The 19,812-nt window shown below is 37.5% G+C and overlaps 2 protein-coding genes across 2 annotated transcripts; one reads left to right on the top strand and one right to left on the bottom strand.

Moving 5' to 3' along the window:
- The first annotated feature begins 518 nt into the window (after window positions 1-518).
- Window positions 519-6,390, top strand: LOC146145238 (growth hormone secretagogue receptor type 1-like). Its single transcript, XM_083389519.1, has 7 exons — window positions 519-659; window positions 1,558-1,686; window positions 2,270-2,402; window positions 2,721-2,849; window positions 3,385-3,518; window positions 4,280-4,521; window positions 5,562-6,390. Exons 1-7 carry the CDS (start codon window positions 598-600, stop codon window positions 5,831-5,833), a joined length of 1,101 nt encoding a protein of 366 aa, XP_083245645.1. The 5' UTR covers window positions 519-597; the 3' UTR covers window positions 5,834-6,390.
- A 412-nt stretch (window positions 6,391-6,802) lies between these two features.
- LOC146145237 (26S proteasome non-ATPase regulatory subunit 3-like) lies at window positions 6,803-18,764 on the bottom strand. The gene is made up of 11 exons (XM_083389515.1): window positions 18,523-18,764; window positions 15,422-15,624; window positions 15,097-15,219; window positions 14,197-14,345; window positions 13,506-13,696; window positions 12,706-12,809; window positions 11,880-11,994; window positions 11,290-11,513; window positions 10,157-10,312; window positions 7,853-8,021; window positions 6,803-7,047 (listed from the first exon to the last, which is right to left on the bottom strand). The coding sequence occupies exons 1-10, from the start codon at window positions 18,683-18,685 to the stop codon at window positions 7,896-7,898; spliced, it is 1,554 nt and encodes a 517-aa protein (XP_083245641.1). The 5' UTR covers window positions 18,686-18,764; the 3' UTR covers window positions 6,803-7,047; window positions 7,853-7,895.
- Window positions 18,765-19,812: the final 1,048 nt, after the last annotated feature.

The raw sequence follows: 19,812 nt of genomic DNA, 5'->3' as shown, positions 1-19,812 counted from the left end.
AAACGCGTTTTAAATATCGGCTTTTGTAGGATTAAACGGGCCGGCAAAAGCGACAAATAGGAAATACTACTCACCTATATCGAACTTAGCCTTGAGCGCTTTACGTACAACTCGACACACTGTTTGTGGTGTATCAGTTGCGGTAAAGTTACGGCACCGAACATAGAGTTTCAACCAGGCAGGTCGTATTGCAATTTGTATAGCCTTAAAACTGTTTGTTTTATATTCTAAAAATAAAATCCCAGTGATAGTTTAAAGTCAGCAAGAAGTTATCATAACACTTAAAAGCAATTGCAGTCGGAAGTTCTAGGGCTAGGTGATGATAGTTATCATAACACTTTAAAGCAATTGACGACGAAATTTCTCGGTAAGAATAACAGGACTGGCGTAACTGAATAATACGCCGTTAAAAGTGGCCCTTTGCTAATGTTAAGGAAATTGGGGCAACCTTATTAATTATTCACAGCAAATTTGCCTTCAAAGACGATAAAAATAACTCATTGTTTGTTCCTAACAGGTGTAGATCAAACCAATTGTCAGCTTGTATAGCAAGTTGCTGACCTGACTTTGACGCTTTGGCTATAAAAAACAAAAGTGATGACGTCAAATTCTAATGTTACCACCTCGGTGTCGAACCTGTCTATGATTTCCACTATAATGTAAGTGAAATAGATGTTTTTTCACATGTGTGTTTAAAGTTAGTCAGACCCAAACTTTATTTAAGTATAGTCGATTCAGTGCAGGTGACAAGACAACTTTAGTGTGCAACTTCTTCTCTTGTTTCTGATATCCATTTTCACAAAGTCTTAAGTCATCCAAATTACTGTTCGAATTAAACCAAGAGTTTTTTTTTAAGAAAAGTCGTTCATTACAAAGGCTCTATATCTTGTAATAAATGTCCATTGGTCCAATATCTAACTAAAACCAATCAAAATCAACCATCCATATAAAGGACTTTTAATTTTTAATCCTTTGTAACTCCAGTATGTAAAATGAAATTATTGTACTCACTATAGCTTACAAATGAAAAAATATCAATAAAACGTTTGGAAATTACATGACATGAAACAAGTCGAACATCTTCCAAGGGTAACATATATGTGTCGTAACTATCGTTCAACCAAATGCACAGAAATTCATGGGGCGTGCTATAAGTGGGTGTGACCATAACAAGCGGTTGGATTAGAGTGAACTTTGCTGGGGTGATACGCAAAATTCATTCGGCGAGACGTCACCGAATTCGTGAAATTTTACCCACTTTAACAGACTCGACATATTGGTGTCCCCAGTGGCCCGTTGGACTGCTATGGGCTGCCAGCCTTGTCTGATCGCCCAACACATTTCTCCTTGACAACACGCTATACGCGTTTGGCGATAAGAAACGGAAAACCCCTAAATCAGTTTTAGCAATCCGCAAGAAGAAAATCCCCAAAGCTATTCGTAAATTGCTGGAATTTTGGGCTTTGTTTTGAACTTTGTTTACACCTTGCACGGCACATTGAGCTTTCATTTGAGAATTTGCGCCTTCTAACTACCATTCTTTTTTATTCGTTTCAGCCCCTACACTCGCCCGTTTAGCGACGAAGCGATCATTATCTGCGCCGTAATTATCTTCTTTTTCCTGGTGTTCGGCTTCGTTGGTAATGTGCTTACCATTGCTGTGATCGGGTCGAACGCGAGACTGCGGTAAGAGGAACTTTTTGCTTCGTTTGTACCGAATTGTACAATCAAGCTGTGGGCGCGGTTTTTGTGGTCGACGTTCGACTATATACGCAGTCGTAGCTATTAGACATTGGTAAAAACGACCATAGATCAGCGGTTCTACAACCGGGGTGCCGCGGCACCTTGGGGTGCCATTTTTAATGCTTAAGGGTGCCGAGAGATATTTCAGAATTTAAGAATCTGATATTTGCTTAACTCTTACATCTTTTTGTGAAAAATTAGAGGGGAATAAATCCAATTATAACTTACTATGTTGTGTAGAGTTGGTGTGTATTGTTCCGTTTATTGTTACATTCTAGTGGATACCTACCGAAAAATCATGTAGGGGTGCCGCAATCTTTTTATTATTTCTGAGGGGTGCCGCAAGCCATAAAAGATTGAGAACCACTGCCATAGTTAAATGTAGAACACTCTTCCATTCTTGCTTTTACCTATTTTTGTATTAAACCTTACTCTCACGATTAGCTATAACCCAACATATAGCCTAACCAACCGAAATGTGTCGTTTTTTTCCGGGAGCAATCTAACAAAAATGCTTTTCTTACAGCAACATCTTTATGTACTTTATTCTTTCCCTCTGCGTCTCCGATCTTATATCGGCGTTGATAAGCTGGCTCTTCCTCTACCGGAGAACCTGGGGCTTTGACAGTTGGCTGCCGCTACCGGATTTTCTTTGTAAGGTAGCTATAATTCAGAGCTCCGCATCTACGGCCTTTATACATATTAACGATGTAAATATGTATCACAATGAGAGTTTTATTTTCCCGTTCGTTAATACTAATTGAACGCAACCTTGAATTAAAAGAATTAGCATCTGCTATAAACTATTGTCATAGATTGAAATGTTCTCATAGCTACCCAATTAGCATACAGATCTGTTTCAAGTGATATTGTAGCATCCGGCGTTTTATTTATACAACTGAATATTTATTTTATGTCTTGCATATGGTGTTTAATAGTTATTTCCGCCTAAAAACTTATCCCATTTTACGTTTTAGTTCTACTGGGCGGCGGATGTAATGACAAATTTCGTCACAGCGCTTCACATACTCTCGTTCGCCACCCTGCGGTATATATCCATACGGTTTCCAGTCAAGTTTTCTAAGATCAAGTTTTGGCACGGCAAGGTATATGTAACAATAATTATGTTTCAAATAAAATGATTGGGTTATGTAATCTATGTTCAGATGGAATATATCCTACCATCATCCAATTCAATTTAAGCAAAACTACTAAGATTATAACCATCAATTTGTCAAAAGATATATTTTAAAGTCTAAAATACATATTTAAATGAATGTTTAAGCACAGAAATAGGTTAGGTTAAACTATATGTGATTTAAAGAACTTTTTTTCGTAAGAATGATTTACCAATGTAGTTTATACATCTCTTTAATTTGCAGTTACATGTTTATCTGACCGTTGTTCCAACTACATTTGCCAGTTCCTTTGAAAACCTCCAAATTGTGGATTTTTGCGTTGATTAAAGTTCTTCAAATCCTGTTGATAGTAGAGAGTCTCAGGCAAAAGCTATTTTTCTAAGGGTAGATTTTTTTTTCGCAAAAGTCGAACAGTAAATTTTGGATGTAGGCATAGCAATTTAGCCTTTCAAATTGCATTTGTCAGCCAAGTACATATTCCATTATTTTACGTTTCCTATAGGTTTGGATAGCGGTCATTTGGACGCTTTGTTTTCTGTGTGGCTTCATACCAGTGGCTATTATGTTCGGCTCGAAAACCAGGAATCGTCAAAGCAATGAGCCGGACGCCCGGTTTCCTTCATGTACCATTAACATGTGAGTTCGAAACTAAGCAGTTTTAAACCTTTTTTATGCAACACCTATCGAAACATTATAACGCAGCGTATCTAGTTTTGTCCGAATGCTGTTCCGCCGCATTTCTTCTCGTTATGGTTTATTGTTTTGTCAGAAACTGTATTTAAGAGTTTACGAATTGGTTTCTGATTTCCCGTCCATCTTTCTGTTCCTTTAATAACAAAAATATGTTTATTAATTTACGCTGAGTGTTTTACTGCAGTGTCACTATAACTGAAACTAGGACAATACAATCAACTTAAAACATGTAGGAAACTGTAATTTGATTTAATTGTCTCTAATCGTACACAAATAGTTATATCAAGAAGGCACCATTTAAAAGTTCTGGAATACGATCTGCACCCTTGAGCAGTAGAAATGGCACACCAGGGCGTCGCGGCACACAGGTTGAGAACCACTGCGCTATATAAACGGAATAGCTTCCAAAGCCTTTTTGTGGCCTGTTACCTATACACTATGCAAATTTGCAGAGCTTCTACACTCCCGTTACACCGTTTAGTTTGAGCCACAATGAAATAATTCACATCGAAGGGCCTCATTGAACCACCCAAGTGATTAAAAAAAACTAACTTGAGTGTGCTTGACCTGCGTTGTTAAAGCACGGGTTTCCATTGGCCTATGCACTTTATTCTTTGCAATACAACCTTCCACATTATGGAAGTTCCCAACCACGACCGCGTCAGAACATTTATTCATTTACCGGTGTTTCTACCTTTTTCAAGGGTGGAAGAGTACAAGGTGTACCAGAAGATCTGCTTTCCGCTTTTCCTCTATATGCCAATCATCGGTGTGACGGTTCTCTGCTTAGTTATCGCTCTCATAGTGAGAAGAAGATCCTCGTTGACGCCTGGAAGCACCCAGCAGCAAGTCGGACAGAAGAAGAAGAGAAAGAAGGAACGACAGGCAGTTCTCCAGCTGGCGCTCATTGTACTGTCCTTTCTGGTCGGCTACATTCCGTTTTCAGGCAAGTGAAGATCTTTACTGACTGTTGGCACTTTTATCAAGTAGGCTACCCAGTAATGTTGTTCAAAATACTACAATAATGAATTTGGTAAACAGACTTGAATCGAATTAAGTCTTCTTGCCAAATAATTTTTGGAATTCTTTTCTGCAAAACTGGCATATTTCCTCTAGTTTTTAAAAGCTTTACCAACTTGCTTGGTTTAGTGGTATTTAGACCTATTGGTTGTTAACATCTAAAATATTGCACGGTTATCCACTTTAAAAGTTTTAGGTTAGTTTTTCCAATATGTTTTGACTTTAAAATAACTTGATACTATAACTACTTAAACTGTCGCTTTTTAATTCTACAAGTTTGAATTTTGTTTTTACGCTACTTAAACAAACGTATTCTGGACCTAGTTAGACAAACGTACCGTTTCTGTAAGATTAATTGTTTTAATGGTCAAGTAACAACTCACTCATTTTGCTTAGTGGCAGATAATTCTACTGCAAACTTGAGCTTAAAAAACTTACAAAATCCAAATTTAAGTTAAGTACACGCACAGAAACGGCATTAGGGTAATTGGAAAAAAGGTTAGAGCACGAAGTGCCAAGCTCGAATAGCCATGTTATCAGTGGACTGGCATTCGCAAGTATGTAATTTTAAATCTTACTGAATGCACCAAAAAGGGTCAAAGTTTATACTATAGCAGCACTTCGTCATATTGTTGTTTTACACAGAGAATTGTTGTTTTCATCGCTGTGTCGTAACTGAAAATTTTCAGTAAAAATCTATGGCCTAAATTCTTTGCAATCCCTTTCAATGTTTGCGTTATTATTTTGCAGCGAATGTGCAAACGATAAATTTTGACACAAATTTTAATGCGTCAGAGCAGTTTTGGAAATAACGTACACCCGTTCCATACAAAAAACATATGTTATTTGTATGGAACGGATGTACGTTATTTCCAAAACTTTAAATACATTGTGTTGTTGCTGTTTTTACTTCAAAAAACCTTTGCCTTTGCCGACCAAAAAGTTACAACTGTATTTTTCGCGCAGTGTATGAATTCTGGTCGATTGAAGACCACCCCAACACCGACTTTAACCATCGGCTCGACTACTGGTTCGGCATGAGCGAGTACCTCTGTTTGCGCTTCTCCGAGTGCCTGAACCCGGTCTTCTACAACCTCGGCTCGGCCAAGATGCGCAAGTGCACCAAGCGATTCCTCGTTAAGCGACTCCGGTTAACCTGCTTTGCCTCCGAAAGTGTCCCAGGACAAGCCACTACCTCTACCGCAGCAACAACTCAGAATGGCCAATTCGGAGTTTGAAACTAATTTTGTTTTTATCATGTCTGTCCATCAAAGAAGGGCCAAGCTATTGGTGTCGCGTCAGATGCGGCGTTAAGCTTATGAGAAAACTGTATTTTAGTCATCGTCTCGTTTATTTCGTACTAAGATGTATTTTACGTTTAAAGTGACATTTTGCATAACATAGAACTAAAACATCGCAACGCCAATATGTTTATTGAACTACAGTAATATACACTTAACAATAAACGTCGATATTAGCTTGCAATTTTTCTACAAAATGTAAAAATGTATTCGAGGTTTGTGCCTACAATCCGCAAGCCCGTACTGAAACCTGATGCAATTATTTTTTGACTAGTTTAATACGATTGGACTTCTATTGTTCCTCACTGTATATCGCTGGAACTATCTCAATGCATAAATTTTGGATAAAATGGTAGGCCTATAGTATATTTGTTTTGTGTTTGTCAAACTAGCCTTACTGTACTCCTTATCGCATTTTTACCGGCACTTGCCAGTTTCTGTCTTAAACACTTTGCGTTTTAACCGATGTGCAATAAATGTTTGACCTTTTTATGTATAAAGAGTTTCTTGTTGGAAAAACAAAGCTCTCCAAAACTAGCTATACGGCCAATGTAGTATCAACATCGACGCATTACAGTTTAGTTACAACGATTAGGGGTGTACGTGGTTGTGTATGTTATTAATATATATCCAACATGTGGGCTGCTTGGAAACCACCAGTAACCAGAGTACCCAGACTAGCCAAGAGTCGGTGGACATCAAATTACTTGACTTGAGTTGTAGTCCTAACTATTTACATACGTAAGTTGTAGTCCTAACTATTTACATACGTAAGTTGTAGTCCTAACTATATACATACGTAAGTTGTAGTCCTAGCTATATACATACGTAACATTTAAGAACTGTATTCATTCTTAGTAAGCGGAACCGAAATTCCCAGTTAAGTCAGAAATAAACACCAAAAAATACTCAGCTCATGGCTGTTTTTTTAACACAGACGGCGTCAACGCATATCCGTAATATAAGAAGCGAAAGCCGATTCTATTGAATGAATACACAAATAAGCGGGGATCTGCTGGCACACAAATCATCAGGAGCATGAACTTTGGAAACCGTCGTCCACAAATGAGATGATCGAATTCTTTTCGTGTTTTCGTTTTTTTATTGCAAATGCCAGTGGAGATTTGGTGCCGCTTTTGGAACTAAACAATCTGCCAAACGAAATATTATTACAAAAAATACATGTGATAATACGGGTTATTTTTCCTGCGGCGATAGTTGTACTGTGCTAATTTTTAAGTTTTTATATGTTTATCATGATAAACCCTGATTACATAGGCATAAGAACTATTTAACAAAAAAGCTTCGATCGCATGCGTATGAAAATATTCATATTCACTTCTGATATTTAGAACAGAAAAAGTCCAGCTAGATTTCCGAAAAAAAATAAATTCCGAAAAAAAATAAATTAAATTATTTCTTCTACTCTTCTAGAAGTCTGCACGTGGACTACGAAATCTTTCTACGTGACCACGTAATTTTGAATAAAAAAAATGATTTGTGCAAAATGTCTGATAGGAGGTCTGATTTACTTAGTTAAATACTTCGAACGACTGCTCATCGGTAAACCTTTAGCGCTTTAAAAAATAGTCACGGTTTTGCCGTATACTATAGCGAAGAGCGCATCAACCTTTAAAGCAGCAAAGATTATTTGGTATTTTACATGTCAAGATGTGTTTTTTTACTCGAGAAAAGTCAATTTTTTTTAATTAAGTTTTCTCTCATTTATTGCAGCCGCGGTCCATGTGAAGATGGAAAATAAAATCAACCGAGTTCAGGGACAAGTTAATCGTAATTTACTTTTTGTTTAACGTTTTATGTACGCTTAGTCGCTTAAGCAAGCGCGTTTATTTGGTTTAAAACCCAATCTGTGTACAACTGTATGCCTTTATGGCTGGAGATCGGGCTTATAAATACAATTGTTGTTTTTTGGGGCCAAAAGGCTTCAATACTTACGGGGGAATTTTCTATCAGGAGAAAATACGAAAACGAGGGTCGTTTAAGGAAAGTCGTCTTCCTCGTCTGCCATCTCCTTGGCGAACTCGATGTCCTGCTGCTCGCGTTCGCGACGTTCCTCGGCGCTTTCCAGGTCAACGTGGTAGGATTTTGGCGGGAAGCGCATCGCCTGGTGGGATAGGTCTTACAACTTTAGGGAGGTAGCATTGGTATTTTAGTGCGGCACCCACGCTCGATAGTTTGAGCAAAAATATGTAGTCGTTTGAACTGAGGCCAATACAATACTGCCACATCCAAAGAAGCAAAATCGCACAAATTTAGGCGTATAAAAACAATTTTCTGGTACTTTGTGCATAAACTACAACCTTACCCAGTAAGAAAACCGCTTGCTTTGCAGTTAAAATGCAAAAAAGTTGACCAGTAACAAGTACCAATACGTCCTGACCTTGGGTCACTTACAGCACGGGGCCTAATTTATTAAACATAAGGCAACCTGTAAACGATTTATTAATTGATACAATTTTGTCATAACCTGTCAGTCATGAGTAAAACATCAAACGTGTATGTTACATTACTTTAATTCGGGGCTTCCCAAACATTTTAATCCGCGACCTCTTTTAATTTATAAAAATTTTCCGCAACCCCCTACGTTTCAGTTAAAACATTACACTTCTCGTTGTCTGCTTTGGAACGGATTTGTTGGAAGTAATGTGCAGTTTTAAAGGTTTTTTTTGCATTAAGTTTCCCATTGGTACATCAAACAGAAAAAATAACAATTTTATAGTAGTAATACTTCGTTTGAAAATTATACGGACTTGAACTCGTGGCGCGACGCCCAGTTTGGGAAGTCCCGAATTAATTACCATGACGTATGGCGTAATAAGAATATCAAAGCCCATACAGAAGTAGGTATCATTTTGGACGTTTCGAATAACTCTTTATTCATTTTCAACATAGAGAGACGTCACTGATGGAAGTGTATATATAGTGCAAAGGCAGACATCAGAAAGAAGGAAACGTGGATAGACACATAATCTAAACCGGATGTGCGGCGATAAGAAGGTAGGTCGCCGATAGCAGATAAGGCCATCCACGTGATCAGATGTTGAAAAGATAAAGTGGTATAGAAGCTTGGTCTGCGTTAATTTCCGGGTTGTGCCGTGTTATTTCAACGGTTTCCTTAATCAAAAGACGACGCCAACACCGACTTGTCGCAAGAATCTTGGGGTTTTTAAAATCGATTTTGTGACCAGGATTTTGATGCAAATGCCTTGCCACGTCTGTGTCCTGCGTGGACCGGTCCCAAAATCGATTTTAAAAACCCCAAGATTCTTGCGACAAGTCGGTGTTGGCGTCGTCTTTTGATTAAGGAAACCGTTGAAATAACACGGCACAACCCGGAAATTAACGCAGACCAAGCTTCTATACCACTTTATCTTTTCAACATCTGATCACGTGGATGGCCTTATCTGCTATCGGCGACCTACCTTCTTATCGCCGCACATCCGGTTTAGATTATGTGTCTATCCACGTTTCCTTCTTTCTGATGTCTGCCTTTGCACTATATATACACTTCCATCAGTGACTTCTCTCTATGTTGAAAATGAATAAAGAGTTATTCGAAACGTCCAAAATGATACCTACTTCTGTATGGGCTTTGATATTCTTATGACGTATGGGTTATGTAAAAAATCAACTTGTGGCAAGTCATGGAAAAGTTAATTACCACGAACTGACATTTGACCCGAAAAAAATTTCGATGCTGTGTCCTGCAATTGACTCATAGTTATATCGGAATTTCTTATCTCTTTTAATATCCAAGTTCCTATTAGTTCAGCCTTTTTTAGAGTTAACAAGTTACCCCTTTAAAAAAATGTGCTGTCAATAAAGAACCCCGAGATTTTTAAACCCGTTAGAGAGACAGAACATCAATAACAGATTGTACCAAAAAACGTTGAAACCAACGTTAGACATCACTGCCAAGCGTAATTCCAGGCTAAAAAGTAAGGTTTCCCGCTTGACCACGGTCATAGCCGCACATTTTATGTAAAATTAACCTAAAATGGGTTCAGCCGCGAAAAATCACTTAAAAGTGCAAAACTGTTCTCGCGCTAACGGTTTTTATATACATTTAGAGCCGTGAAAATTTTACAAATAATTTTATTACAGCCGCACAATTCCAAGCTGCAAAATCGTCTTCCGCGCGCAAAATCCAAAGTTTCAAATCTGGGCGTAATGCAACGCTTTGTTGTTTTTTTGTTTGTTTCAGGAACAAATAGTCAAAGTATAAACCAGTCGACCCACCATAACAGAATTGCGGTAGATGTCCAGACAGAAGGAGATGCGGTTGTGGAAGGCCTTTTGCGGCTCGCGAGTGCTGTAGATATCGCTCACGTCCTTGGTCTGCACAAATCCCTCGTCGTGATTGATCTCGGCTTCGATCACGCCGTCGCGGATCGCCTGGCAAGCAACAAAATGGTAAAGACATGCATGGGGCGGGTGGAAAACTGCAAAAGGATTTTTTTATCTCGAAGCGACTTAAGCGGAACCCTTTGTCAGATTGAAAACATCGCTGTTGTTCTGTGCGTGTTGAAGGTAAATACAGTGGCCTGAGAAAATTATACCAGCTATAGATCCGAGACAGTCGATCCAATACTCCCGACATCAAAATACTTGGGTGGTTGCACTGAGCAATAGACAAATTTGAAAAACTTTTTCCGTGAATTGTCACTTTTCTATTTTTTATCTATTTTTCAAGCGTTTTTAAGTAGTTGACTGCATTAATGCCGAAAAGGCCATTTTACGATGATACCATATGCCAAGTGGTAGAATCAGCACTACCCCGATTATACCGAGTGGTATCGGTGCCGATCCGATACCAGATTAACATAGGAATATCAGCCTGGATTTGCGACAAAAGGCGAATTTTATCAAAATATTATGAAAATTTATCAAATATTATAAGATTAACAACTAAAGGTAACTAACCTAATAACATTAAAAAAAAATTTGACATAATTATCCTGGAAAACATGATATTAAAACAATTTCATTTGACCTTTTGTGCTTATTTGCGCAAATTAATAACATAGTTTTTGTCTAAAATATCGGGTATGAGCTTAGGATGTGTATCCACAAAAGAATCTTGCCCTCCAACAGAACACATAATACCGACGATGAAAGTTCTAAAATTTTAATAAAAGCTTGAGAAGCGTACCGCTACGAATAAAAACGGATTTATTTTACATTTTAATATTTTACTATTTCTTTGTACAGACAAACTGATGATGACATTTATATGGCGAAATGCATATTTGTATTAAAAGTTTTACACCTTGCTTACTGATTTTGGTTCGAAGCGGTGCGCTTCCCAAGCTTTTTTAATATCGGGTATCTGATTAAAATGTCAAACATGGACTTCCCTACTCGCTACTCACCTTTGCAATAATAAACTCGGCATCCTCGGCCGAGTCGAGCTGCAGCTTGGCGGCAACGTCGACCAGCGAGATGCGCGAATAGCCGGTCGAGATGCGACGCACGCCCGCCTTGATCACGTTGTGACGCACACGCAAGATCAGCGTGTAGTTTCGGTCGCGCTCGAACGCGTCGCTGTACCGCTGGAGGGCGTCGGTGAAGGCGGCCAGGTCGCCGGTGCGAACCGCTAGAATTAACGACGTAGTGATAAGTTTGAATTTTCTTTTGACGGACTGTTTGTACATTACTAGGAAAGGCCAAAACAAGGTCAATCGGGGTAGAGTGTGCTACTTACTATCATGCCTCAAACTCAAGTTAGAAAATAGGACTTTTTTCAGAAAAAGTTTTAAAAATTAACCTTAAAGCCAAAAATGTCGAGTAAATCGTCATCATCTTGATAAACACGTTTCGATATGCACTTGTATCATCATCATTCATCAGTTAATGCCACATATTAAAATATTCTTGTTATGTCACATTACTGATCATAATACAAGTGTTCCCTATTTGCTTTTAGACTCATTATCAAGTTTCACAACAAATTAATTTTCACCTTGAGTGAGGACGAAGTATGGCTCGAGAGAGCGTTCCATGTTTTCTTGCTTGAACTGCGCGCGCTCGGGAATTTCCCCGAGCAGCAACTCGACAACGATGGACAGCTTGGTCACCTGTCAATCAAAACCCTAGTGGATTAATTTTGCGTTGGAAGTATGTTTTCTTCGGTTAAACCCAAAGCACACGAACACACAAAGTAGACGCCACTTAAAATATACTGGGTTGAATATTCAACATGTATTAAACGTTCTTCTGAAGAAATTTGTTAAAGACATCCATATGTCTTGGTTAGTTTAAAGCAGTGGTTCTCAAATTTTTATGCGTGCGACACACTAACGAAATAGTAAATGTTTTGCGGCACACTTTAAAAAAACAAAAATAATGGCCCTTAAAACTATAACGCAAATGTCTTAATTTTATAGAAAGACGTAATAAGAATATCAAAGCCCATACAGATGGGCTTTATGGGCTTTGATATTCTTATTACGTCTTAATTTTATCATTTTAGTAATGGATATTGCGTATTCAAGAAACGCTTTTCTGTATGCCTATTTGTAATACGAAACAACTTATTTTCCAAAATACGAAAAGTTACACGGCACCCAAACAATCTCTTGAGGCACCACTATGGTGTGCGGCTACACACAGTTTAAAGTTGTCCATAATTACCATACAAGAATTACCACTACCAAAATGTCACTTATTCCTTAAAGAAAACTGTTTTTTTATCCGGATTCGTAGAATTCACATTGGAATTTAGGACGAAATCAAGGTCGTAAGTTGAAATATACAAAGTGACACTTGTGCGTGTTTCTCTAACTTACGGTCTGCTTGAATCCAAGAGCGGTTGATTGAGGCGACTTTCGCAAAGCAGCGATCAGAGTTCGACGAGCCTCGGAGTACTCAAGCTGAACAGCTCGAATGCGACCTAAGTGAGAAAGTGAGTGAAAAATAATACTAGCTAACAGAAATGTGGGAATGGACAAAACTAGTTTTTAACCCCTGTTTTGAAACAGCGACAAAATAAAAATTGGACTTTCATTGTTGAAAGATCATTGCAGATAACTTGCATTTTTTTTGTATAATACTATTCGCAGCGCAGCAACCAGACCATTATAAATCCAATAAATTAGCAATGGCAATGCCACATTTAAAAAACATCTGATTTAGCATGTAACTGTGCTTCATAAAATCTGCGCCCTGCAGTGTGGTAAACTCGGTGATAAACATAAACGCAGGGTTGCCGGCTTGCCGCATAATTTTAAGTCATGAATTCAAAGACTTTTTTAAAGAAAGTTTAAATCTTTTTAAAGAAATTAGATTGGATCGCTCCATGTTTTTTTTAACATAATTTGGATATAAAACAGTATAAATACTATGGTAATCCAATAGCAAAAACTGGTTATACAAAGAAATTTATAAACACATAACTTGGAATGAACATAAAATAAATTCAAAGACTTATCAGAGACTTTTGGAAAAACATGCGTTTTTCACAGAATTTTGAACGTGCAAATTAAGTTTAACGTCATTCCTAGACTCTTAAACTTTATGACACCCACTGAAACCAATCAAAACGCCGCCAGCTCCCAGCCATTTATACGCAAACTCGGCGACCGCTCACCTGTGTAGTAGAGATAGCGGGCCCACTCGTTGTTTGACGCCGGCTCGGGAAAGGTGGACTTGGAGGCCAGCTTCTCAGCCTGGTCGTACAGGTTGTAGTGCAGGTAGTTGCGCAGCAGCAAGTTAAGAAGGCTCGCTTGTGTGTCCGTGTCGTGCACCAGGGCGGCCGTGCGAAGGCGCGCGTGAAGAATACTGGTTGTAAATGTTATATACCGCATCATTGGGTCAATCTTTTCGAGAGAATGCTGCTACAGCTTGTAATACCTTTGGACCTGGGGTGCCACTTCTAATGCCCAAGGGTACCCGAGGGATATTTGAGAATCTTTAAGAATCTAACTTTTGCTTAACTCTTACAACTATTTGTGTAAGATTATAGTGAAATAAATTCAGTTGATGTGTGTTGTTTTAGTTTCGTTTATTGTGACATTCTAGTGACATGTGTTTTCTCTTTAGGGGTAATTTGGTCTTGAAACAAGAAAACAGGGTTAAGGGGGTTGAGAACCACGGCTTTAATCAGTTTATGACTCTGTATCTAGTAAACCCCAAAGATTTATGTTAAAAAAAAATAAAAAAATATTGTGTGCATTCGCCACGGATTCCATACTTTGTGCTTAACTATAGGTTTCCAAAAAACATAAAAGTCTTCCCAACGAAAACGGTCTCCAAGAAACACGGACAGTTCTATAAATTACCTTCTGCAGTCCTCAAGCTGACCGATGAGCTCAAACACGCGGCTGTAGTAGAAATAGCACTTGGCGGCCAGAGGATCAAGAGAGCGACGATTCTCATTTACAAGCTTTGTAACAACGGCGTTGGCCAGCTTCATTGCCATCTGGTAGGCCTGGAAAAAAACTTTGTATTGTAAGCAGTAAGCACAATCAAATCCCTAGGGAAGACAATTAAAACCTGTGGAGTTTTCAGGATTTCACTGCAAACAGAACATGAGCCACAATTAAACTCTAGGCTGCGATAACACTTGTTCTTTTGAAACTAGTGGTTTCTCTACATTAGGTGTCGGCAACCTACAGCCCGTAGGCCGGATTCGGCCTACTAGTCAAAGCATGAAAACTATTTAAGTGAGAATTATTATAATTACATTTTTTGCACCTCACGCTTTGCTATCTTTTACGTATAATTAGCCTCATAAACATTGTTAGCAAAAATGCATTACGGCCCGCTGAGAACTCGCTGAGTTTGGTTTGGCCCGCGACTCGGAAAAGGTGGCCGGCACTAGATCTACACTGACTGAGCTATACAGGCCTAATTTTACCATCACAACCTATTAGAGAATTTTATTAACACGACCTATTAGGATGTATATAATATGATAGATATGCCCTAAGTTGACACAAAATAAATTTGTGACAAATATGTGTTATTGTGCCTATGACAGCAACATGTTAAAATAGGGGCATTAATATTTATTTAAAAATTGATAAATCAGTGGTAAGTGGACAAATCTGCAAAGTACAAACATTTTTAATTAATGTTATATGTAAGCCATTTGCTGGTAAAAAATATCAAATGGAATAGCAACTAGATAATTTTGTATTGCCACTGTATTTTTGTGTCTACAAAATTTTAAAGCAAACCTTAGTGTCGATAAGAAATATTAGTTCAAGCAAGTAGATGTAGATTTCAGTTTCTGGCAAGCGTGGAACTTTGCCCTGTCTGGACACAGGTTTGACTGGCTCAGTCACTTCAGTTTCCATTGGCTGTAACAAAATTTATAGTTATATGTTTGCTTTACTAGTTAACACAAAATGTTTTTTGTAATTTTTTCAACTGAAAGTTTAACTTGTACCTCTTTCATGCAAACATGTACTTTGGTTAAAAACTAAAATACCAAGCAACACTCTTCCAAATAGGAAAGAAGTAAAAAAAGGTATTTCTCATCAGAATATAAGCCACACAAACCTCTTCAACATAAGAAAGCAGTTCTTTTTTCGATGATTCGTCATTCACTTGACGTCCATTAAAGAAAAGTTTCAACAAACGATGAATGACATTGCTGTTGAGACGCTTCCTTGTTGTGGGAAGGCTACGGAGCACTCTAAGCGTATGGCGATTTTCACGGCTGTTAACTGATCTTTCAATCAGTATGAGCTGCTCCCTGATGTCTGAAGAAAATGAATTATGTAAAGATACTTGTCTTTTACTGGAGGCATCCAGAAAACTTTGGCACGGGAAGAAGTTGTAGGATAAATATTGACATGTTGGCATGTTTGAGTTGGACACCACTGGAATAAAGTATCTTGGGTGTGCCAACTGAGTCTACACTCTAGAGCAGTGGTCTTCAACCTATGGGTCACGACTCCATGTGGGGTCGCCTAAATCTTTTATGGGGTCGCCATCACTCATCAATTCATCCAGTTTTAGTGATTTCATTTCGCTTGCCGCTTAAACGAGTGCAACAAGTAAAGAATGTTAAAACAAATTGAAAAATTGTTGTGCTTTAAATTTAAGCGTTAGCGTTAACTTTAAATTCAAGCAGTAATTAAAACTTCTCATTTTGGTACACATGTATATAATCAATCGTTTGTGTTATTTAGTTTAAGTGTTACTTATCTGAAAGGAAACTGAGGTCACATGTAAATGTAGATTTCAGTTAATTCAAATTGGGGTTGGGTAACAAAAAGGTTAACATGGGGTCTGTGATGGGTTTTATTAGGACCAGGAAAAAAATGCTGAGTAAAAGATGTTCGTAATCAATGATGAAAATAAACGTCAAAACATGCTACATCAACACACATTGTTTAACAGAACTACCAACTCAATAGACAAGAATGTTGTGCTTGCTCACTGACCAATCATTTGTTCATTGTTAAGTCACAGGCGCTAAAATTTCTATACTTTATATATATTGCCTATACAATCAGACCTACACATAAATAATACAAGAAAAAAAAAATTCTAGAACTTTAGGTTCCCAACCTGGAATAATAAATCCTAGTATATTTTTATAAAATTATTTAACCCCATTTTTATATGAATCCCATTTGGATTCGAATCCAAGGATTCAATATTGTACTTTAAACATCCCTAATAATAGCACAGAAATAAGACCAATGGCATACTAAACGAAATGCACAAGAATATCTATGACGGAATTGGACCTAAACTGGTTGGAATAGGAATAAAATAAAGTTTAAGTTCCTCCAACAACATCTAAAATCGAAGGGATAAAGCAAAGCAATTCAATGTCTGAGTTTTTGCCACCAATCTGGAATCGTTAATTAGGATTAGAGGTGGAAAATATGTGGAGTCTGAAGGTTGGAGGTAATTGTGCAATTAGTAAAGTAGTTAGGGTTAGGCGCTTGTAACATTGCTTAAATCCTATTTTAGGAGATTTAGTTGCTCTTCTGATGGTATTAATCCTTATTCCCATATTAGTCTCTTTCTGACTTTTAGTGGTTCATCTAATTTTGGTCTTATTTTGAATTTGGTTTTATTCTAACCTTGATGCAATTTTCGTTCTATTGGTTTAGTCTGTTTATTTTTACGTACAAAATTAATGAGGTACTGTAAAAGCTATTTATTTGCCTGTGTATGGGTTGCTTTAATAGCTTTATCTTAGTGCTAGTTTGTTGTATGCCACAAATAGACTCTGGTGAAACGCCACATTAAGATTTTTCGGATGCATATAAAGAAAATAAGATACATATAACATTTAATTTTTCGCAGTTAGTTTCTTACATGATAAAGTCAGGAGGAGATAGAAACATAAGTGTGTCTTTGCCCCGTGTGTAGGTGTTAACACTTCTGCACTAAAACTGAGAAGTTAAACAAACACTAGGAAACAAATGACCCAAGTTTTGAGTTGCACTGATATGTGAGATGGCTACTGAAGAGTTTTCGTACAAAATAAAATGACATATTTTTGCAAAAAGCTAAGCCAGAAATTAACATTGAATTCTTTTATAAAAATATTTTTACTTAATAAAGACAGGAAGTTTTACATTTCTCAGAGATTTCCCGATTTACAGTAATTTAAAATATGCGAGCATTTTCTTATAAACCAGTTTGGACCCTTAGTTAGAGATTTGCCTTCAGAGGACAATTTAATTCAAAAACTACAGTGTATTTATTTTGAGAATAAATGATTGCTTTCAAAATAAACTTTTTATTGGGATGATTGTCCTCATGGACCGTAAATTATTGAAAACTTTGTAGGGGGTCCGCCACATAAATTTTTAGAAAAGGTTGAGAGCCACTGTTCTCGAGTGTAGTGCTTTTCATCACTCAGCATTTCCATAAAATTATATGGATAACAGTGTACATTAAAATGATAGACTCAAAAGAGATCACACGAAAAATAGAGCCAGGCTTGCAGAAGGTAGAACAAGACTTTTAGCTCCTTGCACCCTCCAAGGTACTGTCTAATAATTATGCAGTGGAATTAACTTGAGGAATACCAAGACAGACTTGACAAGTGTTCAAACCAAACGCCTGCTTTTTTAACCTTTAATTTTAAGAGAGACCCTGTGAACACTATTATATAATATTATGTTAAATGTTAATACCAAGTAATAATGTTCTGAAAAGTATTTATAAAATTATTGTCACTTCAATTGTACTTGTTTAAATATTTAAAAATGATTTGGGTAATTAATTTTTTATCCCACTGTAGCGATGGGGAATCATTTTCTATTTTACCCCACTGTGTTGCTAAACTTGATGTCACAATGCAAGTGACCAGCACCCGAACCTAGCGTTATCAGCGTGGAATGCTAGCGAAAAAACACGCCAGTGACGTCACTTGGCGTGGAATAAACATTTTGGCGTGGAATAACTAGTGAATTTACCAAAACTAATTGTCTTGTTTGGCGTATATATTGTCCTATTTTGGCGTAGGATTTTAACGAAAAAAATTTTGGCGTAAATCTTTGGCGGCCACAAATTATAGAATGCAGCCAGGATGAACAGATTATAGCAAAAAATGGCATGTCAACATATCAGAGTTGAAATCCTCTGATATAAGCTGAAAAAATCATTAATATACTGTTGACGAATCTTACCTTCCACTGTTAAAAGGTCAATTTCACTTTGTGATTTGACTTTCTCTTTCGGCTCATCAGTTTTTGACTTTTGTTGCTCATCTTTCATTTCAACATCTTTTTCAACAGGTTCGGGAGCTGATGCCGCCGCAGCTTTTGTGGCCTTGGTAACTTTTTTCGCCATATTATAAAGCTTAAAAATAGTAATTGACAAAGAAAGATTTCAATAACTTTTAACTTCCTAAGTTTACAAAATCCAAAGAACCGAGTTCCATTGAGGTGTCACGCTTCATTAGGTTCAAAAACGAAAGGTGTATTTTGAATTTTATCCTATACCACAGAATGAAATTCGGATTTATAAGAAACAGAACCTGAATCATCCTAAAAAAACATTGACTTATTACGATTTCATCACCACAAATGCTACATTGAAATTTCGGCAACGCAAAACTTTTCCGCAGATACATTTTATAGCAATAAAATTGTCAGAAGTTTTATTTAGTAAATTGGCAAAACTTTCTATTTAGAAGAATATGTGAAAAGTTAGTCACATAAAAGAGATCCGCAGATCGCTGGAAATCAGACAGGTGTCGCTAAAAAATTTCACGACCCTTCCTCCGAAATCACGGCATTTATATTCTACTCTGATTTAACAAAAATTGCACCTTGTAAGCATGCAATATTCGGCATAGCGCATTGTTCAGAACAAAAATACAAAAAATACAAGCTTTTGTACATAGTTTTCTTGTTCAATTGATGTTTCCAGCTGCGTTCTGCGTGTTTAGATCACGCCGGGGTCACCAGTGTAGGTTATATCATAAATATATATTGCCAACCGTTGGTTTACTGTTAGCTCATAGTTTATTCCATCACAGAAGGTCGAGTAGAAGGAAAGCAAGCAAGGCCGGAAAACTTGTTGTGAGACAAGACCGGTCTCCTCCAAAGACAGCAGATAAAAACCTATAAAAGAGCATATGAACAGACACAAAAAAGCGATATGTAGAACACCACAGAAATATCGTTGGACAAATAAAGTTGCCGCTAAGTGGGGGTATAGAGTCGCTATAGAGTTACAGCGTGAGCCGCTAAAAAAATTGGATTTACAAAGTCAATGTAACAATTTCTTAACCAGAATAAAATTCTAAATCGCCTAAATGAAAAATTAGGGATTTTGTATGGCATGATTGCGCACGGTGTTTTGGTCTTGGGCGTTCTGACAGCGCCGTTTGTGGTTTCATTGGCACCAATTTGGGGCCGATGTCTAGCTCCGGACTGTTTTCACTTTTAGTTAGAACCTTTCCTAACGGTATA

This window comes from Ascidiella aspersa, chromosome 5, assembly GCF_963924565.1.
Source record: "Ascidiella aspersa chromosome 5, kaAscAspe10.2, whole genome shotgun sequence".
In the NCBI taxonomy this organism is placed as follows: Eukaryota; Metazoa; Chordata; class Ascidiacea; order Phlebobranchia; family Ascidiidae; genus Ascidiella; species Ascidiella aspersa.
This window is presented reverse-complemented; position numbering and strand designations above follow the sequence as displayed.